At 46.8% G+C, this 23,255-nt stretch overlaps 1 protein-coding gene across 13 annotated transcripts in view; it reads right to left on the bottom strand.

Annotated features, from left to right (window-relative positions):
• Window positions 1–977: 977 nt before the first annotated feature.
• Window positions 978–23,255, bottom strand: part of SLC4A4 (solute carrier family 4 member 4) — a 237,912-nt gene continuing 215,634 nt past the window's right edge. For 8 of the 13 annotated variants that reach the window (XM_030015345.2, XM_030015170.2, XM_030015257.2 and 5 more), the window contains 7 exons: window positions 22,197–22,375; window positions 20,746–20,818; window positions 16,667–16,735; window positions 14,812–14,985; window positions 12,100–12,261; window positions 5,857–5,936; window positions 978–4,631 (listed from right to left, as the gene is read on the bottom strand). In XM_030015345.2, the coding sequence (XP_029871205.1) occupies window positions 4,526–4,631; window positions 5,857–5,936; window positions 12,100–12,261; window positions 14,812–14,985; window positions 16,667–16,735; window positions 20,746–20,818; window positions 22,197–22,375 (843 nt within the window). In that variant the 3' untranslated portion in view covers window positions 978–4,525. Of the gene's footprint in view, window positions 4,752–5,856; window positions 5,937–7,912; window positions 8,010–12,099; window positions 12,262–14,811; window positions 14,986–16,666; window positions 16,736–20,745; window positions 20,819–22,196; window positions 22,376–23,255 lie in introns of all 13 variants that reach the window. The other 5 variants (XM_030014774.2, XM_030015510.2, XM_030015686.2 and 2 more) reach the window with 3 other exon arrangements.

Here is a 23,255-nt window from a genome sequence, read left to right as displayed (position 1 = left end):
ACGGCCCCGGGGGTAGCCCTGCTCCCATGCACAGCCCCCCAAATGCGGGAGCTGACGGGGGCTCGCTCCTTTCCCACCACGGCCTCCCGAAAAATTAGCCGAGGGTTCCTCTAATGGTTTTCGTCATTTTCCAGCCCTGCTCTTTGTTTTGCTAGCCGTCTCAAGCTGTCACCACAAGTTATCCTTGTACACCTATGGCAGCCGGCGAGCATCCCTCCCCGTTGCCCCTGGAGGACGTGAAACTGGGGGTGCTGGGGAGCCCCGCGGGACCACGGTGGGGTACCACCACGATCCCTGGGTTTGGGGTGCGAGGGCGCACACCCCCGTTACCGGACCCGTTTTCCACAATCTTGTCTAATCCCAGGTTCGACTCGGGGTCCTGCGGCATCAAGCTCCTTCTTCGCATCCCAAAACAATCTTCGGGGGGGTCAGCGAGAGGGCCCTCGCTCCAAGGTTGGGATCTTGGGGACACCCCCCCCCCCCCCCCCCAGCACCTTTCTGCTCGTGCTGTGCTGCCGATATGGTGCCCAGCAAGGAACGGGCTGAAAAAGGACCCACAAAAAAAAAGCTGCCGCGGGGCTGGGATTCGTACCTGGCTGCCGCCATCCGTTACTGCCTCGTGCCCATTGACTTACGGAGGCGGGACTGGGGTCTCTCTACCTTTATTTGTGAACAAGTTCTATTTTGCTCCCCCGAAAGCTTCAATATATTATCTCAAGAGAGAGTATTTCTATCATTAAACCTCAGTGTTACAGCCGCACATCCTCAACTCCTCTATGGTTTGTTAAGAGCCTTTCCCTGCATTTTTCACATGTATTTGTGGGACCTTTCCTAAGCCGCCTCTCCCTCTAGAGAGCCGCCGAGCATCTTCCCTTGGAAATGGCGATTACAACAGCGATACAGGGATCTCGATTCAATCAAACAAGACTGAGTATACAACGAGGAAAAACGAACACACACACACACACACTCTCCCATAAATGCATAAAGTTACTTTATTTTCAGTATACATTTAATTTTGAAAAATATAAATGCTAAAATATCTCATCATCTTCATCTTTTGATTCCATAAAAGTCACAATAGAAAGCTTCATAAAACTGTAAAATACTATAATGTTATAAGGAATTTCGTGTTTTATATTACTGGAAAAAAAAATCATTTTAATATATTGAAATGTTTTCTGCTTTTTTTCCTTTTTGTTCCACCATCTTGATCCACTTCATTTTATACTAAGTTTTTATTCTTTCCTCCAAAGCAAATACAGACTTACGAGAATTAAAAACAATAATAAAAGTATCTGAAAGTGCGTGTTGATTAAAAAAAAAATAAAATAAAAATACAAAGACATATCGGCCACGATGACAAATAAGCGTGGGCTACAGAGGCAGACGGCCACCACACTCCCGGGGCTGGGACGACGCTGGCTGCAGCTGGGTGGCTGCCACGGGGTCCCACCACGAGCTGGGACCTGGTTTTGTTTTGCTCTGGGAATTTCATTCCTTGACGGCCGCCTCGGATCGCAGAGGGCTTTGGGTCAGTCTCCACGCCTACGCCCAGAAGTGCTCACCCAGGCTTTTCCCACAGAATACCCAGTTCCGACTGAAAAGAAGTTTTAGTTATTTTCAGAGGTCTATGAAGCGCAGTGACACTTCCCTTGGGCTGCCCGCCGACGCCTGGTGCCAGGAGAGCTCTCGGTTGCTCTCTCTGCGTTGGGTTTTCTTTTGTTTTTTAAAGGAAAAACCAACAAAAGAGACACAACCACCCATGAAGTGCTAGTGCCAGGCACCAGGAAAGGGAACATTTCCAGCTCCTGTCACCGGAGTCGCGTGTTTTTCACGGAAAGCTACAGAAACCTTTGTCCCGTCCCTTCAGCAACGCCGCCCTCTGCACGACAGCTCCCTCGGGTTAAAATAAAAAAAAAAAAAACAGAAAAAAGAAAAGAGCAAGATCTAGATCAGCAGTCAGTACGTTTCAAGTACATTTAACGCGGTTCCGAAGTGGAAGACCTCATTTTTGTGGAGAGGCATCGCCAGGTGCCCGCAGATGGGAAGCTGCGCGGGTGCAGCACGCTGCCCGCCGAGCCTACCGGGAGCAAGAAAGCCACTTCCATTCATCTGGTTTGATCTTTCCTCCCTCCGTTAACTGGGATTCCTACAAACCAAAGGTCTGGGCAAAACACAAGCAGCTCCCGCGCGCTCTGTCGGTGACGCCCGAGTCTGTCCGCCCTCTGGGAACCGGGGACTCGCGTTCGCTAAGGGATGGAAAAACGTCGGCTGAAGCCGGCATCGCACTTCCCAGGTTATCTGTCCTCCAGCTAGCATCACGGAACCGCTCCTTTTCTGGCCGTTCCCGACGTCTCCCGAGGCTTTGGGAAGGGGGTTTGGGCTGGGTGCCGGGGATGCCCATCTGAGAGCGGACACACGTTTCGTGGAAGCCAAAAGCGAGACCCCTCGAGAACGAGCCGGGGAATGTACGGAGGTGCGCGCGTGTGCTGTGCGGGCAGCTCCATCGTCTTTCCGCAGCAGTGACGGCTTGCAGCAGGTCGAGCTCAAACTACCACGGTCCCCGTCAACTCACCCTTTAACCAAAAAGCGCTGTCGGGAAAGTAAGGTGGCCAGCTGCTTCTACAGCACATCTGGGAAAGAAAAGAATAGCCCTGTTCTGCACCTCCCGTTGCCGATCTGGCTACTACGAGTGAGTAGATGCTAAAATTTGGCATGTAAGGTCTCAGCACCATCGTGAAATTCTGTTTACTTAACCAACACGGACTTTGGTTTCGCAAGGACAAAAGCGGCAGCAACACGCCTGTCCTCTGCAGTGGGATTTTCTCCATTGGGGAATTAGCCCTTATAGCTGGGCTTTTTTTCTTTCTTGCCTTTTTTTTTTTTTTTTTTTTTTTTTATGAAGCTTTTAGTGTGTTACATGTAGTCCTCACGAGTCATCAAAGAAATGTCTCGGTGAAGCCCAATTTCCCAAATGCACGTTTCTACGGACACACAAGTACATACGTGTACGTGCTACAGAGAGAAAAATCATCTCTCCCGAGGTGGTATTTGCTCGCTTGGTTTAAAACCAAAAGCACGGGCGTGTCCCTGCCTACCCTGCTTGGTATTGACGCATCGCCGCGTACGGATGGAGGGGTCTAGGACCGAGCAGTCAAGATTTAGGGTGAATTCTGCAGACGATGGTAAACAGATGCGGGATGCTAGAGGATGCAGAAGTTTGTGAGCCTGGCGAATACGAGCGTCGGGATGAGCATCCCAGCAGGCCGTCTTCAGCTGCCTTTCTCCTCCTTCGCGCCGTCATCGCGCCTGAAGCGCACCCGGGGTCTTCTCATGTATACACATACGCACACGCCGATGTTTCAAAAGAAATAATTCGAACAATACCACGTAGCAAATCAACAACATGAATACAATCAGCATCTGTCCACTGATGGCGGTAGCTGGTCAGCATTTCGCTTACCAACGTTACATTTAAGACTCTTCCTAGATCACAAGAGATTTAAGTTACATCCCGTCTCCTTCATAGTGAAGTTAGATTACTTATTAAAAAAAAATAATTAAATAACATAACCCTAAGTAAAACAGATGCTTCAGAGTAGAAGGTGTTAATCAAACCGATCCAGCCCTACGCCATGTCCTGGAGATTGTGGTGTGGTGTTGTGGTTTTGTGTTTTGTGGTTGTCTTTTTTTTTTTTTTTTTTTTTTTTTGTAAAAATCACATTATATATGGTACAATACATTTTTTACAGAAAGCCTGGCATCTAGAAATAAGAGGTAGAACTACTCATAACTATACGTTTCCTGCTGCAGGAAAAATTCATTTTTCTTTACAGTAATTAAAAAAAGGTTAAAAAAATTGACAAAAAAAAGTCATAGGTTAGGCCCCCATAATTTAAACAAAATAATCTAGGAAAATAACACTCTTCGATGTACCTGACGGATTAAGTCCATTAAAGTGTTTCTTTAAAAAAAATTGCATAGGAAAGGGACATTTCAAAACACATGCTACAACGATGGCAATGGTTTGTCTGCGCTGGGAGTGAAGTACCTTTTCCTTTTCCTTCCTGTGTTAACTACGAGTACAGGCTTTAAGAGCAAGTTAGTATTAGCAGCACTTTCCAGCATCTTCGAGCAGCATAAGCAAGACACCCAATTAGCCCAGAGGCCAGTTTTGTTCTGCCAGGCGACAAACAGACAAACAAACAAACACGGATTCACAACTAAAGTAATGCCAGTTCCCCTGACATCTCCCGCAGGTATGGTATGATATCCTTAATACTTCTGCCCTCCGCTTGCGAATGAGAGAGGCGCGAGCACGACAAAGCGACAGAGAAGGCAAAACGAGTCTTGGTCGGCGTGGGAAAACGGGGTGAGGAGGGATCGGAGGAGATCTGCAGGGGCAGGGGTGGAGGGGCAGCGCGGGATGTCTCATTTACCTATGCAGGTGGGGAGCAGAGAGCATTTTAATATTTGGCTAGTGACAAAATAAATTCCATAAAAGATTTAACAGACAGACAAATTACAAAGTAGTTTCTGTTCCCTTGCTCCTCCAGAAATAACCATTGTCTTCAGGCTCAAGCTCTATTCTAATTTGAGGCACAACTTTTACTGGAGTTCGTGGAGGGCTGCGAAGAAAGAGAAAGACAAGGTAAGCGTGGGGACCCCCTCCAGGCCTCTCGGCCAATTCCTAACGTGGTCTGCCGTGCTCAGGACTTCTGCTAGCACAGCTTCCCAGTGACCGAATCCTGAAAAAAAAGAATAATCCACAACTTGCAAGAGAAAAACCAGCATTTTGCAAACGAATCAGAGGGGCGACTGGCATAAACTGGGAAAACTGCAGATCCTAGGGCTTGGCGGGACACCCAACAGACAGTGTCACATCTAGAAATGGAACAAACGCTCGACTCCCAGTATCGGTTCCCTCGCATTAGCTCACACTATACAGCTTTCTGAAACTGGCAGCACATAGATACCAGGTAAATAACCTTGACAGGCAGTGGTAGCATACAGCTGCTCTTTAGATAAGGCCCGTACATCACGTAAGATTATTTTAATGAGTTGGTCTAAACACTGCTCATGTCAGGAGGTAAACCTACCGACTTCATTGACTGAGGAGCTCCAAGTATCCAGCACCTGTGCTTCGCACCAAGCTGTGGCAACACTCATAAACTGCCTTAGAAATAATCCGGTTATAGCCATTCAGATTAATTTCACACACTCTCTAAGACCTGGAAGTGTAGGTCCTTCTTTGACATTTCAGAGGACTACTGCTGCCTTGGTTGAGATCCGACTCCTGGCGCTGGGAGGTCCGAGGTGGCCTCGAGGGGCTGAGCAGCTCTGAGAAATTGCTCCTTAACTCTTCCTTGCAGCAATTTAAGGTTAGTATTTACTCTATTTTCCACCACAGACATGGGAAAACGGATTACTTCCTCTTTGCAACATCCCGTTACATGACTGAAGGAAAGCATAACTGCAATTTTCTCTCGCTGTCTCTCTCTTTTTTTTTTAAAGGCTAAACAATCCCAATTAATTTAATTTTCCCCCTGTAGATGTGTTTGCTATACTCCTCCCAGTTACTCTGCATTGTTTTCTGGTTGAGACCCCGAACCAGCCATCGGTACTGCAGCTGGGGTCTAACCAAGAACAGCAGAGTCCTCAGGCTCCCCATCCCACGCACCGTTAAGGCCGTGTTGGTTATCAACGTGGGATGCTACAACCCTACGCAGGGAATATTGTCAAAGTGCTTTTTAAGAGTTTCCTATAGGGGGGCAGAAACTTTGCCTCGTTGACTTTTGGCGTACTGAGAAGCTTTTGAGGAATCATTATAAAGTGCATTTTTTGGGTGCTTACCTTGGCATGGTGTGTGACTGAAGGAAAGGAATTGTATCAGCACGACGTATGGCGTTCAAGGAATGTTGGTGATTTTTCTCCTGTCGGGGAGGGAAGAAAATCTTGTTTGTCATTGCCTGCAGCATGGACGGCTTCTCAAGCCCAGCCTCAGTTTCTCAGGTACACTCTCATCTATTTGGCAACCCTTTTTTACTGCTGCCTGCCTGCCAGGTGAATTTCACAGCTTGTAAATAAAAATACTCAATTTCTCTCTCACTCCTCTGAGATAAAAACCCTGGAACTGCCAACACGACCAAAAGACTAATTTCCCAAGACTTTCACCACCTGTAGGTCTCGACACTTACCTTTTATCTACACCTCTTTAGCTACCCTGCGCTCCTCACTATCGCACCCAAATGCCTTGCGAGAAAATAGGTGGTTTGTTGCCTGTAACGGCTTTCCTTTCCTGACCCAGCGTGGGGAAGAATACTCTCTGTTAATAATAAACCTATTCTTGCTATTGCTGAAGGAAAGCTAATGTTAGTAGTATTATTAGTAATATACTTTGAATCGCAGAGGACAGTTAATATTTAAGGACAATACCACAGCGTTGCTGGATTCCAGCTACTTTTTCTAATCCAAGGGCCTGATTTTCTTCTTTTTCCCCCTTTTTTTTTTTTTGCGTTGTTTCTGATTAAAAACTAGCAAATCAACTACTGGATTATAAAAACGTACAAATACGCAAACCAACTACTCCTTGGCTCATGGGTGATTTAGCCTGTGTTGTCTCCAAGGGCATTCCAACAAACAGGTTTGCGGCAGAATTAACTTTTCCTTAACTGTTTCAGCCTTAAAGATGCTGAAAACAACGCACCTGATCATAAAATCCCGTGTGACAACATTTGGGATGCAATTCGTTTTTAGCACGTCAGGGCATTTTTACAGAAAAATGAGGAGGACCTGTTCGGTTGTCTGAGCCTGATTTTGCTCCTTTTCTTTTCCTTATCAGCAAAACACTGAGAATATCTAAATAGTCAGGGAAACGTCTCTTTCTCTTTGGCTTTGTTTTATAATGCCAATCTTTAAGTGTTCCTGTACCTAAAAACCAGAAAGCAGTGCTTAGGATTGCCTAAGGTACCTAAACGCCACCAAAAGGCAGGGGACTTGGGTACCAGCTCTTAAACGCAAAGGAGAGTTTAAGGATCTCGAGATCTGTGGGTTTAGGTCCTACTCTTAGAAATCACCAGCCTTTCAGCAGTACTCATTTATTACTATAATTCATATTTCTCCCCTCCCGTCTCACAACAAAATAGCGTATTTATCTCCAGGTAGCACTCACTGCTCATAGTATTTTAAAAAGTCAGCGTAAAGGCAGAAAAGCTAAGGTCAGTTGTTATTCCCGATTCCGCACTTAAAAGACTATAATATGAAAAGTGAAAATGACTGAAAATGAAGATCATCATAATCAATTACAGATATTAACGTAAGAAATTAAAAAGAAACAGAATAGCACAAAAGCAAATCACCTAAGAAGGGAAATACGTTAATGGTCAACTGATCACTGCCTTGTCAGTTTAATGCGCAATGCGGATCAATGACACGCTTAATTACTCTTTTAAGTGCTGATTTTTGCAACTGCTTGGCACCTAAGGAAACAAACAGTAACAGGACAGCGATGCAGTTTAGACATGCTGCAAATCCAGAACACTAGGCTCAGAGGGGGGAAAAAAAATAAATCAAACCATCAGCAGAGTTAACACAAAATGGGAAAGGTCAGAAAAGAGAGGAGAGAGTGAGTGGCCAAGAGACCTGTTAGTAGCTGGATAAAAGCGCTTAAGCTGGAGGCACCAGAAGGAACAACATCAATTTTGTAAAGAGCAAAGAAAAAAGCTCACAAAACCAAAATCTGTCATAAATCAGAGGCCTGGAAATTGAAAAAAGAGAAAAAAAAGAACAAGAAAAAGTACTTCTCAAGTAATAGGAAAGGGTTTTTTTTAATTAAAAAAAAAATCACTCTAAATATATATATATATTTTTGTACTGCAAGTCAGGCATGCAAGAGGTTAGTTCTACTCACTGTCGGCAGGTTTGCTATCACTTAGGAAAGGTTCCTGCTCCATGATGTCCATTGGTATTTTAATACTTGGGACTTTTTCTGAGTAGGGGCAGTCAGACTGTGAAAGAAACGTGTAAAAGGTCTTAGAATATTTTCACTGCTCGCTCTCTTATTGTCTCCCACAAATTAAAATCATGCTTCATACAGTTTCTGTAGGAACGAGGAAAAGAAAACAAGAAAAAATAAAAAAGCATCCTCCAGCTTAGTTGCCCACTGGTTTCCACTGGTTCCCCACTGCACCCCACTTTCCCTGTTCCTTCACACTACGAGAGTAAAACAGATTTAAAGAACAATCTTGTGTAATGGTTATCCTCCCCTTTCCCCACCTCACCAGCTCCTTTGCCACCAGCTTATGAGATACCATCCAATTCTGCTTGGACTTGGCTGCAGGAAATACAGATGCAAAAACGCATTCGTAGGCAGAAATAGCAGGGCACTGGCTTCTGTGAAAGCTCATCAAAATGTTTTATCCTGCTGTGATTTCTGTCAAACCCCTTTTTTCTCCCCAATTGCTCTACAAGGACGAGGGCCAGACACGATATGGCAGAGGTTTCTTAAGCTGGACTGTCTCAGCTCCTCCGTTTATTTGAATCGAGTCAAACCCAGTCTCAGTTGCGCCTCTATTTACAGTAAAATAGTTCACCAAATCCAGGGCCCTTGTAAGAATTCGGTACTCCCAGCCAGGCAGGAGGAAGAGCAAAGCGGTCAAGAAGAGGCACAAGTGCAGAGAAAAGCCGTACGCGGGGTGCCCCGGCGTTTGGGTACCAGCACGATTTATACCCCGCTGGCTTCAATAATCCACCTGCTTATGCTCACGACAAGGTACTTGGAATTATTTTGCTTTTTTAAAATAAAAGTAACTTCTCATAACCAAGGAAAGGCTGATATTGCATAACTTGGCAAAGGAAATAAGGTGATACTTGCCAGAAATGTTAATGCATCTTTGTTCCTGGAGACAACTAGACACAGCACCGAGCATAATGCCGGGGTGGAGGGAGGGAGACCTTCAGGTCAGGACAGGAAAACTTTACAGAGGCCAGAGAATTGCTCTCCCTGGATTTTTTTTTTTTAATTATTTTTTAACATAACTGAAACCCAGTGCGGTATTTCACACTCCAATAGCAAAAAGCTTCCTCAGGATTATTTTTACGAGGCTGAGGGATAAACGTAGCTCAAACAAAGATAATTCCGCAGAAAAGCACTGAGGCAATAAAGCCATCTCAAGGTCCCCCCATCCGTTTGGGGCCATGCTGTAAGCAGAGCATAAGAGCTGGGTAACCTCTTGGACATCTTCGAAACGACAGCGTTTCAGTGCTAATAAATAAATGTAAGAGGTCTGTGGAATGGCAATGCTGACGCTCAGGGTCTACTTTAAACTTCACCATCTAAAATGAACAAAGAGACGGAAAAAGCATCTGCAGTCAGCAAAAATGCCCTGAAGGGGAGCAGAGACCATTACACCGCACTTCTGACTCTGCAACTAAATACACTACGCCGAGATTTTTTTAAAAAACTGTCTGGCCTTTCTTGGATACTGCATTTTTTGACATAAAATCGGAGAGAAAATCAAGGCGCTTGAGTTTTCATTAGGCAAATGCAGCAATTAGTTGCACTAATTCACACTTTGTAAAGACAAGCTGGAGGGAAAAATGGTGACATTACTGAAAATCTTTCTTTGCAGCTCCTTTTTCGCTGCCCCTGATTGCTAGCAAAGCCCCGGTGCGAACTTTAGGTGAGTCCTAACTAGTGCTGAGAGCGGTCTCCGCTAATGCCAGGTTTTGCCGTACTCATTCATCTAACACCACTTGCATTAGCAACACCCAGCAATTCTCTTTGCTGAACTCTGTTCAGTGTATTGCCCGCCAAATCCCACAGGACTAACTTTGTGGGGGAATATTTCTGGAAGGGAAAGGGTGAAAATAAGCAAACCAGCAATGTCAAGTGCTTTACGTTCAGGAAGCTGGTAAAAGCAAGTGCTGAAAAAAAAAAACCCAAGAAGAGTTAAGAACCAACATTTTGCATAAAATCTCTTACCCATTAGATAGTTACTGTACGTGAAATTAATGAAAAGCCTGAGAAGAGAGGAGATAGCTTAAAACATACCAGCGATACAGGAGCCATGGCTCGGGATAGGACGCTGCTGGATTCAAATCGGTCAAGAGGAGGGGATGGAGTCAAACCTTTGCTGACTATTCGCTATGTACAGTAGGGTGTTTTCTCTCATTTCAGTTTGCACAAAGTTATCTGCTGCAGGAAACCCTTGTCCTCGGCCCCCCAGGAACGGGAGGAATGACTGGAAAGGGGAGTTTGCTGTCTGAAATCAGAGCCAATCTTCCCGGCTGGGATTCAGCTTGATTTAACAAGGCGTGGATCCAGGCTACGTCCTACAACGCTGCACCCTCACCTAAGAAATTCCTAGTTTTGTCTCCTGCAGTGTACACGCTCTACTTCAGACAGCATATATTCCTTACAGAAAGGCCTTTGCCTATTTTCTCATCGCAACAGCCTGACTTTGTTGCCTCTAACGGAGGTCTGCAGAGGTGCTGCATAGCTCTCAGACTGAGGACTCGGGTTCCAGCTTGCCCTCCGCCAGGACTGAGGTTGCCTCTTCTGTCCTCCCAACCTTGAGCGAGAGATCAGGCACCGGGATGGTCTGGGGCAACTCCCGGAGCCGCCGTTTTCCTCCTGAAGACACCAGATGTATCGGCTAACCCACGAGGAGGGCTCGTTTGGTACATCTGCTCGGCGCAGAGGAGGATGCAGCCGATACCCAGCAGAAACCCTCCGAAAGCGCAGCGAGGCACAACGGCCCCACAGCACCCGCACCCGCGCTGCCGCTTTCACGCGAGAAGCTCACCGGGCAGACAAACTTCTCGGGGAGGTCACTGCTACCCACTTCGCGTCCACTCGGGAGGCGAGGGAGCAAGCCGACCCCACAGCCGGTGCCGCCGCCGCTCTGCACCAGGCTGCGGTTCAAAATTCGGGGGCTGCAGGGTCAGTGACCTGAGCCGGAGTGCTCCAGAAAGGGCCGCTCGACTTTTCCTGCCGCCTGCCTCCTCCCAGAGCGCGATCCCTTCTCATTTGTTTCTCCTGCCGTGTTAAAACGGGATTTTTTTTTTTTTTTTTCCAGCTTCGGGTGATCTTACCTCTGCCTACATCACAGGAAAAGCCCCTCCTCACGAACCCTGGACGGTTACATGAGCAGAACAAGTGACACTGTGCTTATTACTCTCCGCGTAGCCTAAAATTATTAAAGACTAGCTCCCTTTTCACATTGCAAAAGGTAATGCTGACCGAGGCAGCCAGCTCTCCAAAGGCAGTTCACACTTGCTATACAAAGTGCTATATAACCAGTGTGTTGAGCACTTCGACATAAATTTATAGGATTTGAGTTCCTGCTAGACCTGGGTAGGAGAATGTTTAAAGGCACGAGGACTACATTTCTTCTTCTTACATATACCGTAAAAAATAGAGCAGTCTAAGGCACGTGGATCTGGTCTAGTCAGGTCACCGCACTTAGTAAAGACATAAGCAGCTACATGTCACTATTTTAGGGCATGCTGCAACCTGAGGTAGGACCAGAGTATACTGCAGAAGGGCACATATGCTTTGAAAATATTTAGGTCATGAGTATTATCAACAGAAAGCAGTCTTTCCTGCAATATGACAAGTCACACCTTTTTGTGCTTTTAAAAAGAGTAATTAACAGAACATCAAAAAAGAAAACCAAAGTATGTGCAGAAATAACAGAGCTGCTGGCGAAAACCATTCTCCTCCTAAAACGTAAAAGACAATGACGGGGGAGAAAGGCGGAGGAGGGGAAGATGAACAAGACAGGGTGATGAAAGGCATTCTAGCAAAGGGCATGACATCTCAGCAGGTATCTAGGGCTCTTGTGGAAAGTGTGATTTCATTCTTGGCAATGCAAGTACCACCTACCACAGGCTGGTGACGTCTGGAAAAGGGAAGGCAATCTAGAAAAGAAGTTTTGTTTGGGGCCGACTTGCTGCAGCAGCAAAAGACTGAGCTGGTCGGCTTCAAAAGAGGCTGGGAGATCCCCAGCCCCAGAGCTGGCGAGGGGCATGGACCGTCCCCCGGGATTAGCTAGCTAGAAATGAGTAATTTGACAAGAGCAGAAAGCTCCTTACATCATCATTGTCACTGTCCATGCTGCCCTTCTTCTTTTTCTTCTTCTTCTCATCCTCCTTCTTTTTCTTGTCCTTTTCTGGAATGACGTCGTCAAGGAAGCTTAAGTCATGCTGGGAGAAGAGGTAGTCCATGGCTTTTCTGACTGCTACAAGTGCCAGGATCTGAAAAGGCAGAGAGGGGCTTCTCAGTTACATTTTACCTTGAATTGGGAACACTCTGTGCATTCCTCTTGACGTTGCTTCTTCATCCCACAGGTTTTAATTCTGGTTGTAAATGAAAACAAAGAGAACAAGGTGAACACCTGGGATATCTCTATCAACTTGAAAGTCTGAACTGTGACTGCTTCACGGCACAATAAACAGGAGCAACTCACAGAAACAAGTAAGTAATCACTTAATACTCCTGTAGAGACAAAGGTCATCTTTTAACATCCAGCTGACAGGCATCAGGCAAAACAACAGAGAGAGAAAAAAAAGACTATTTTCATTTATTTTTGGATTCAGCCTACATACACAAGTTCACAGGGGCAGCCTGAGTAATTGTCTTTACTTTTTTCTCACCACTTCCCCAGATGTAAGAACTCTTTAGAAAATAGACAAAGGCCAAACTGTGTCCTCGAAGTCTGCAGAATAAAGTTTACTAGGATTGTGGCTGCATGAAACCGGAGGAAAAGCTTTTTCTGTGCAAGACTGCCATCAAAGGCACTGGGAAAAAAAAAGAAGGGACATGTCTGAAAGAGGTGTTTACACTGACGCTGGGTTGAACACCGCCACCAGATGCCTACCAAGATCACACGTACACTTCACCAAAGGCTATGCCGACAGACTGAAAGCTTGACTTGGCTACTAAAAGATGTAACCCATTCCTGACAACTGAAGACTGCCTTTAAGGTGAAGAGCTTGTTCCGAGCAATGATGATCAACGGCACAAACGATTCCTAGGAAAGGATCTCAAGCTTTGACTTGCGTAACTTAAGATGTGATTACGGAAGCGAGAAATTACTCAGGGGGTGGAAAGATGCCATGTAGACACCCATGATTATCCCATTATGAATTACATCTGTATTAAAAGTGCTTTTCATTCAAAGAAACAGAGGTTTGGCTATTGGCTGGATCTTCACAAATTGGATGTTTATAGTCTTTTTGTTCACAAGTGCAAATAATTGAGGTTTCGTCATCAGATCCAGCTACATCTAAGCTGTGACTGTACCTACACTGAATTTGCACCATTACAACAAACTTCAGCAGACTTGGGGCTTGCTCGGATTCTCTCTATGGGATTCTCTATTATGGGCAAAGAGAAAGACTGTCCAGATCTTAGATTCAGCTTTCAACAGCAGTACAAGACAGCCGTGAAAACGCAATGGAATGCCGTGTCAGTGGGAACTGCTGATTTTTAACGCCTTTATATATGAGCATGTGTCCCAGCAAGAACATTTGGAGGATTTTTTTACTCGCATCATCTTTTCTCTCCTCGTTTCACCAGCATCAGAGAACAAATGCTTGTCCTTGTTCTGTTTTCTGCTTCCCCTCCTTCTCTCCCTTAAATAAACACTGCAGTTCTTAAGTGCACCTGCAACGGAAATTTTACTTGTCCGTAAACCTGAAAGTAGGTGACATTAGGCCCAGATTTCTTAAGGGAGTTTCATAAAGCTTTGACTTTGCAGCAGTCTGACCCATCTCCAAGCCAGAGACCAGACTCGGCAGAACCGCTGTGTGTGCAGCTATGGTCCCATGGGATCCATACTCGATCCATTTGGCCCTACGGCCACTTTCCTCCCAACTGTTCCAGCTGAGCTACAGGTCAGGTGCAGAGGTGGAGAAGGATCTACTCCGTGCTCCCTCATTTAGGGTCCACGGTCACAGGTTTTGAAGCCTGAGGCAAAGTGTACATATAAACTCCCCTTAACACTTGTTTGGTTTTTATTTGGTATAAGTGTCTAATTGTGTCCATACCTCTAGTAATAATCTAAATGCACAGGAAGCTGCTTCACTATTCCCCTTCCTTGATGTAGAAATACTACATCAGACTGACTGCAGAGTGTATATTTAAGAAACAGTTCTTCTGTGTGATGAACTTTGTATCTCTCAACATCCAAAATAAGTTTTCACATGACTCTGATATGCATTATTAGAAAGAGGACATGCATCCTATAAACTTACATATCACCCTCCAATGTGAAACACATGTATCGACATTATTATCTTTATACTCAAGTTCAAGGAAAACGACATTCCTTTTTTTGTTCTTGATTTAGCTAATCCTTTCTCTCCATTTGGCACACCTCTTAGCAGTGAGCCTCATTCTTGCTTTTGTCAATTTGTGCTATTCAAAAAGCAAGGGAGACATCTTCTGTACGGTAATTAGCGTGGACTAGAAAAGGGAAACTATGCACCTCTCATTCGTTCATGCAGCTCAAGGAGAAAACACGGCAAATCTAACCTTGGCAGCCAGGAACGGCCAAAGCTAACTACACCTTTCTGGCAAAAAATTAACTTTCCAGGCTTGTTTTCCTCCAGAGGACTTATGTAAAGGCAGCCACAACAACGCTGACCCCGTGTAGTCCTACATCAGTGCCACGAATGGAGGCAGAGCCCCAAGCTAAGGGTTTGACAGGGAGAGGCTAGATTTGCCTGTTCATGGGAGGGCATGACCGTGAGTGGAAGGCGCAGGCTGCGAAAGGGAGGGACGTGAAGGAGAACGTCACCTACCATGACAGGGAATATGATAGCAGCCACGGTCGACTTGAGGATCCAGAGGAGGGCCAGGCACACCACCTGCAGGAAGGTGAACAGATGGACCCTGCGCAGCGGGACGTGGCGCAGGTAGATAAAGTCAGGCTGGTGTTTTAGAGGCATCAAAAGCAGCTTCAGACGATCCATGAACTGCAAAGGAAAAGAAACCGACATTTAAATGACACCCAGGATACACAAAAGAGAGATACAAAAGCATTATTCCGCCATGAAGTGTGGCCTTGCATCAACTTGCTTCCCTTCCATAGAAGAAACCTGGCAGAAAACCCAGCACAGCTCCTCTATCCTGACTGACTCGTCCTTAACGCAGGATGGGCTAAACGTGTTAACTCAGCCGTCTCAAGTGAAGGTCCTAGGTCTACACTATATTCAGCAACTAAACAGAGACACAGGAGCAAAGCATCTCTCAGAGCAAAGCATTGAGGTGCCTTTATTTTAAGGAGCAGGACTCCATGTGCTCTGGTGATCAGCGTGTAAACCAAGGAACCAAGGCGTCGGTGGAAATTGCTCTGCTGCCTTCAAGAGAACGGGCCTGATCTGCTGCGGCTGCGGACACAGGGAATTTTCTCTTGAAGGGAGCACTTTGTTACCCACAAAACAGAGAAAACAAGATGAATGCCCAAACTACAGTCAGCATCAAACTCTGGGTCACTTCTGCCACCCTCCTCTGCCCCACTCCTGCCAAGGAAAGACATTCAGCATTTAAAATCAATGGGTTTTTTTTTTTTTCCCCCAAATAAATTGGGAGCAGAGGTCAACAGAGGTGAGGGCAGACATCACATTGCTGGAGAACAGAAAGGCATCTAACCGAAGAGTGAGGAAGATGGGCCGCTTTTCCAGCCGCGTCCCTTGCCCCTGTGCTGGACCGGATGGACTTGGAGTTAAACCAAAATCGGGATTTCTCATCAAGTGAAAAACATCCTTGATCGGAGGAAAACAAGCTGCCCGGTCCCCTGACCACCTGGGCCGGGAAGCAGGGGAAATCCCCTCCAGGAGAACCGACCCCGGGGCGAACATTACAATCCCCTCCTTGTCCCCTGCCCGAACGCGGGGTTGCCGCCTGCTGCTGAGACCCGATTGATCTCACACCAGTGAATGAAAGCTGGGGCCGTTTTAAAGAATACCCAAGGAAATTCTCATGGTGCTCACAGAACAGGCAGTCTTTTCCCGTTAGAGCACAACCAAGCGCTAACAAGAAAGGCCACAATTAATAGGGTGCCAGAAAGCAACAAAACCACTTCCAGCTTCCTAGGGCCAATTACAGACACTGTGCTGTGAGAAAGGCTCTTTACGTAATATTTCCTCAACAACAAAGAAAGGGGCTTGGCTTCCCCTCCTCGGCGAACAGCAATGTTCCCGCTCGTTAACATCGCACAACAACCCCGCCGCCGTAAATCATCTTCCCTTGTTTCCCTTCCGTCTGCGACGGACGCCCCGGCAGAGGACCCGAACCATCCCGGGAGCGAGCCCGGGGTCTCTGGAAGAGTACGCTGCCCTCCGAATCGCCGAGCTGGGGAAGACGGACCCCGGGTCTTCACCAAGCACCCCTCGTGGCTTACGGGGCCCAGGCTTGGCTGCTCTCCCGCCGAGCGGAGCGTTCCCGCTTTGGTCTCAATCTCAGGACAGCCAGCCTGCGGCAATGTTTGTCAACGGTTGCTACCCTCCCCGGGGTTTCTTGGGAAGGAAAAGGAGGCGGGGGAAGGAGAAGGGAAAGGCCGGAGGGTTGCGAAAGAAACCCCGCAGCGGTTAATGATTGCCGTTTGCCGGAGAAGACCCGGCGGGGGGTCCGGTCCCGGCCGTTGGAGGGACTCACCTGCACGCCGTTGAGGGACGCGACGCCCATGTAGAGGAAGACGCCGTAGAGCACGGGCATGGGAATGAACTGCGGGGGGGGAGAGAAGAGAAGAGAAACTGAGTGAACAACCTCCCCACGCACCATCCGCCCTTAACACGCGGGAGGGGGGACACGTAATTCCTAGCCTGTCATCAACTTGAATTGCCCCTGCGAGTGCACGCGGCGGAGTAATAAAGCTAGCGATCCTTCTGCTGTGTTTTGAGAGCCGCAAGAACGTTTGTGCGATCGCTGGAGGGCTGAGGAGCAGGGCAGGGGCCAAACACGCCCTGGGCTCTCCTGCTCCACTGGGACTTGGACGTCTCTCCAAGAACCAAAGGGAACGAAGCCAGCCGGTGCCAGGCAGTCAGCAAATTAAAGAAGAGGCAGGGTAAACGTGTTTCAGTAAGCTTCAAACTGCTTTTCACCTCTTGGTTTCTGGTGAGACTAGAAGCAGAAGGTAGAGAAGAAGAAAAGGCAGCATGATCCTGCGGTACAGCCAGCTCAGTAAGCCATGGAAATCCATCCAGAAAGGCTTTTCTCTTGAGTCCAACCTCAGTGATGACAGTCACGCCAATCAAATCTCCGACGGCTCCATCTTTCACTCGCATTAATCCGTAACTAACCACAAATACGGGACCGTGAGTTACCTTCTTCGTTGCCAGGAACCGACCTTTCAAACATCAATTTCTGCTCCCTCAAGTGCTAAGTGCTGCTCATTCCTCCATCACCGGTCCTGCCATCAGGGTCATCTTCCTTCGGAAGCGAGGAAGGCGCGCGGTAACAACACACACGCTCCCCAGAACGACTACCTGTCCCTCCGACCTGAAGCACAAAGCTTTCCTCAACGGCAAAACCCCCCCACGCCGCTTGCCAAGAGGGGGGAGCGCTCCTCGGCGCCACGACAAAACTGTCCGCAGCCAGCCTGGCGTGAACGGGAATTCTTGGGCAGAAACCACACGCAGGAGCTGAAGAACGGCCTTCGCGTGATTTATTTGAATCCGAGAAGGATGGAAAGAGCTCGGCGGCCGTCGCTGGAGGAAAGCCCTTGTGCAGTGACGGGCGGCCGCCACTGAACGGCAGCCGTAGCACAGCCCAGGCTCCCACGCAACCCGCGGCCAGCGCTGCTGCTGTAGGCACCGGTTGTCTTCCAACCTGTGCGTGTAACTCACTGAAGAGGCAAATGACACAGCAGTTATTCAGGGTTTTATCGTATTCCCCACCGCGTTATTCCTGGGTCAGAAGCATAGTGTCATGCACATATCCCTGGAGGCCTTGACCCTGAATACATACGTTTCATTTGGGGCATCCGAAACCAAAGCTTCCCTGCCTACATTTTTCCCTTCTCTCCCCTGAGTCTCATTCCCTATCACCTCCTGCGAGCTTCTCGATTGCTAATTCATCCTTCTGTTGGATTTATTTGCTTCCTTGAGTGAGCTGCGGTGATATTTCACATTAGAAGCCAAATGTTTTTTCCACAGCCTGGATTCAACCGTCCGCCTTCACCGTGTGCCATCGCGGGGAGGGACGGGGAGCCAGCGCGTGGTTCACGTAGCTGTGGGTGTCCAAGGGATTCAAAGCCCTCACTGGATCTGAGGGATTAGACGAGACAAGATAACATCTCCTTCGGCAAGTTGGGTAGGAGGCTTTCAGAGTTTAGCTTTCTAGTTCATTTACATTGCTCTCTTTCCCTCCCCTTCTATTTCTATCTGTGTTTCCAAAAAAAAAAAAAAAAAAAAAGGCAAATGTTCAAATATTATTTCATCATTCCACAATAATTAATCCTGTAAATCATCCTTAGGTGAAACTTCAGTACATTATCCTGCAGAGTAGCAAGCAGCGCATTCATTTTGGAAGACTTTCTTTTGGCAAAGTATTCACTAACTATGGGGTTGCTGGCTCAGGCACTCCGAGCAAACCTGCTGCTAGCCAACAGAATTAAAAATGTATTTATAGGAAAGTGCTTGTCATTATCCTAGCAGGGCTGAGGATGTTTCTGTGGAGATCTGCCACAACTGAGCAGAAACATCAGTGACGTTCAAAACCAGCACAAACACCGCAAAACCCACAAAAAACAAAGATGAGATTATTCTGCGGATTGCCTGTTTTATTGAATTTGGGATCGTTAGTGTTCAATTTGCCGCTGGCATGAGAAGCCTTAAATGTTCTGCAATGCATTTAGCAAAGCAGTTCTCTCGAGCAGGAGACCCTGCCATTGGAGTTTGTTAAAGGTCCTGAAACACTGCCAGGTACTTCTCACTGGCACGTGGGCGAGGAGCGTGCCGATTTATCCTCAGGCGTCCTCCCGCGAGGATCTTCGCCATACGCGTTCTTAGGGGAAGCACAGACAAATAATTAATGAATGAAGCAATAATAGGGGAAATAATAGACCCCAGTGGAATAGAGAAAGAGAGATCTTGCAGGGAAAGGTCACATGAACTAACGAACAGAATTATTACAATCCGGCATTAAATTAAGGGCACGGAAATGCCTGTTTGTGCAGAGGAGGAAACTGTTACCATGACACAAACATTTGCTAGTTGTAAAAACAACCTTAGAAATCAAGAGTAGGAACACACTGACTTTGTAAAGCCACTTTCTCCACTTCATACAGAGGCAGTGTCACTGCTCTCTGCCTGCCTCCTCCCTTTCAGGCTCGCATCTAATTGTGCCTCACAGCCCCCGCAGCTTCCAACCAAACCTCGTTTGCCTCCTCCAGAAACGCTTCTCCCGACACCCCTCTGCTCCGTTACGGAGTTACGATGCACGGTGCCACTGTTTCAGTACGTATGTTACTGTTCTGACATCTTCTGCTCGTACCATCGGTCTACAGACCCATGGAGATGGACTTCTGCCGCTGACATCTCCCGTTGTACAGTATGCCTGCACTTGGCTCCACTTAAATCATCATCCCCGGAGAAGGCAGTATCCTCCACAAGACACGGATAAGCAGGTTTCCCAGTTTCGTTTCACGATCTGATGATCCACTAAGGATGCTTTTCTCTGTGGTTACGTGCCAACAAATTTCAAGTCTTGCAAAACAGCTACCTACTTAGATTAAATGGTACATCAGCAGCACATCTGTCCAGATCCTTGGCTAAACTCATACAAAAAAAAATGCAGGAGATTAAGAAATCACATTTAATTGCACTGCTTCCTCCAGAAATACGTTTTCCATACTGCTGTGCTGGGCATCGCTTCTGAGCGATAGGGGATGTGCTATTTTGGGATGATCCAGCCTAAAAGAGTCAAAACTTGATTGTCGTGCTGGCTTTTTTAAAAACAGCGAGGCAAGCTGCAGGAGCCTCGTGCTGCTGAGGCGTGTGCCTTGGCAGCTGCACCAGGCAGGGTACAGCTCCGCTACGGCAGTGGCAACGGTGCCAAAGATTTTTGGCCGAAACTGTACCCATGGACTAATACCATCAGCTGTAGGCTCTGCTCGTTGCCACCAGTTCTGCGTATTCTCTCTCAACAAAAGCCCCTCCTCTCAGTGGGCCATGTGCGCAGTCTATGAGCAAGCACCACACGAAGATTTTCTTCACATATATGTGTTAAGATGTGTGCGCACTCAAATAAACGCAAATGTACTTTTAAAACCACATATCTATCTGTTAACCTGTGTCTTCCACACAGCAACTCTACTGCATTGCCAATCATCCTTCCGTCATGCCACCAGTAGGCTCTTAAGCTTTATCTGCAATATATTTTCCATAAAACACAGGCACAGCAGAAGCGTTAAGACTGCAGAATAAAAGGAAACTTAACTCTATGCAAACGTGGAAGAAAAATCTTAAAATGAAAAAAATCACCGCCCCAAAGACCACCAGCCCTGAACTTTGTCACTACTACCTAGCACACTACGACGATGCTGTTGTTTTCCTTCTGAAAGGTTTGTGTTTAAGCTTCCAGAAAACTGTAAAACCGCATCAGTAATTCTCACTGATCTCCTTTCCCACACTTCAATGATGAGCTTTTTTAGTAGCATAAAAATAGCCTGACGGTTGCTGTGGCCCTACATCGGCTGTGTGAGCAGAAGGAAGCAGAAAAGGCGATGTCCTTACCTTTAGGATGGGAGCCATAAAGACAGACACGCCGGTCAGGATGAAAACGATGACTCCAGTGACTCTCTGCTCCCTGAAACAAAATCTCCAGGTGAGCAGGACGGCTTCAGCTTTCACTCTGGTTTTATTCCCTCTCAGAGTACCCCAAACCAACATAAAGCCTGACAACTCGTTCTTGCAGCCACATTTTCAAAGCAGACTGGCAATTACAAACCAACGGCATCAGGCAGGTATCTTGATCCTGACCAAGCCTCAGACACCTCTTTTTCCAAACACCAGATCGGTTTTTGTAGGCTGCCTTAGCTCCGCTGTTTGTGGATCAACAGAGTACTGCTACTGAGTAAGGAGGAGCGTGTTTACAAGTTAAACATTAGAAACCGTTAACTAGCAATCCAAATTCTCTGCACGGCAGTATTTAAAGCGTGCAAATAGGTAACAAATCATTAGCTCTCCACTCCTAGATTAGCAGCATATTTCGAGTCCTGGTCATAGTACTCCAGCAGTTGGATAAATGGTCCAGGCCTTGGTGGGGTGCTGAACATGTGCCTTCATCGGCACCCAGAGCCGCTCCCTACATCCAAAAATACTTTTGCCAGTAGTATTTCAGAGTACTGAGAGTTAGGCCATTAAATTTCTATTTAGTCACCTAAACAAGTGGCCTGATTTCCAGAAGTGCTCCTATTGAAAGCACTTCAGACCACTTAATTAAGGCAACCAAATACAGAAAAAATTGCTTGATTAAGTAGAGCTGATTGCTCTAGGCATGACAGATTTACATTTTTTACCATTATGTTTGCTAATGAATGCCTGTCTAATTTCCATGGATAAAGAAATCTGCGGTAAATTTATCTCCTTTCTCAAACACTGGAAAACTATGTCTGATCTGGCCGAATAAACTTTTGAGCAGTTACACGGGGATTTGTCCAAGGAATTGCCAGAGACCTGCGCTGCTCAATCTCACAGCCGGGTTTGGAAATACGAAGAAAGCAGCACAAAATTCTTCACGACAACTTTGCAGCGTCCAACGGGCACCAGCACTCGCTCTGTTAAGCTTCGTGTATTTGGGGGTGACTTCAACGTGCATGCCCAAAGCAGACCGAGAAATGGTCTAAGCTCCGGTGCGAAGTTCCCTTCCTTTCCTCCCCCTCGCTGCCACACGTTTGCACAGGCTCTCCCCCGTCTACAGGCACGCACGTAGTACAACGGTTTTCTTCCTTTTCAAGAGAGACTATTTACAAAAGGGCTACGCCAGATAAACTCCTAGCTAGACATATCCTCTGCGGACAAAAAAAAGCTGTAAGGAAGCACAGCTGAACTGAAGATTTACAGCAAATCTAAGAGCTATTCCCCCTGAACCTCTGCATGCGTCCTGCTCGAAGCCAGACCATTTATAGTACAAACTGATCTTTGCAGGCAAAGAAGGCAATTAAGGCCTTTCTGGTCTGACATACCTCACTCCCAAAAACTTGGGCTGTTCTCCAGGGGCTGAAGTTTCCGTCTCCATCTTCAAGCTGTCAATATGAGCAATGGAGATCACGGTAGCAGCAACATACCAGGGCAGACCCATAAAGGAGCATACGATCATCAGAATGGCCACCCAGAACAAATCCAGATGATATCCAGCACCTTTCTGTGAAGGGAGACAGACAACCTTCAGCTTCATTATTCTAAATACCTACGGAACGGCCAAGGCTCTGGCCTAGGGGCAGAAGCATACCAAACAAGCAGTGTTTCCTTCTACAGCACCTTTTGGCCAACAGAAATCGTCATAAGAAATAGCAGAGTAGGACACATTGCTCCTTAAAAGGATGAACTACCTGCCTCCGCAGGGAAAACAGGTAAGCGGTACAGTTCTGGCAAGCTCTGGAAACAACGGCATACAGTAAGCAAAGGAGAGCAGCAGACTTGCAAGCAGTCTGGCAAAAGACCAAGCACCTCGTGTACACTATATAGTGCTTGGAGGTTGAGTTGGTACAAGCCCAGCCCTGCCACCAGTCAAATAGCTCTTTACAGAGGTACCTGACACAGCAGACCATGAGTTAAAGACAATCAGAGAGCACCACCTTCAGCAAAGAATATTTGGTGAGATACACATAATAGCTTGTAAACAGTATAAGCAAGCTCTCAATATGTAAAACTCTCTATTTTTTAAATATATATATCTGCACATATGTATCTTGGTTATAATGGGTTTATAGTGTTCTGAAGGAGCTCCGCATTGCCTCTTAAAAACCAGAAATGAAACCCTATTATAAAGTGCTATTTTTATAACGATACGTTCCCATTTCTTTAATGAGTTAACACAGTGACAAGAAGTCCAATGCCCAGCACCATCCCAACACCCTGCCGCCTCCCCGCAGCGTGGATAAAAACACGACGGTCCGTTTTCACAGCACGAGGCAGTTATGGCAGCAGGAGAGTTTGGAGAGGGCGAGCAGACAGATGATCATCTGCAAAGGAGGAGAGCGGCTTGTGACTGTGTGAGCCGTTTGCCCTATTGCTCTGCTACG

This window comes from Aquila chrysaetos, chromosome 1, assembly GCF_900496995.4.
Source record: "Aquila chrysaetos chrysaetos chromosome 1, bAquChr1.4, whole genome shotgun sequence".
Classification (NCBI taxonomy): domain Eukaryota; kingdom Metazoa; phylum Chordata; class Aves; order Accipitriformes; family Accipitridae; genus Aquila; species Aquila chrysaetos.
This window is presented reverse-complemented; position numbering and strand designations above follow the sequence as displayed.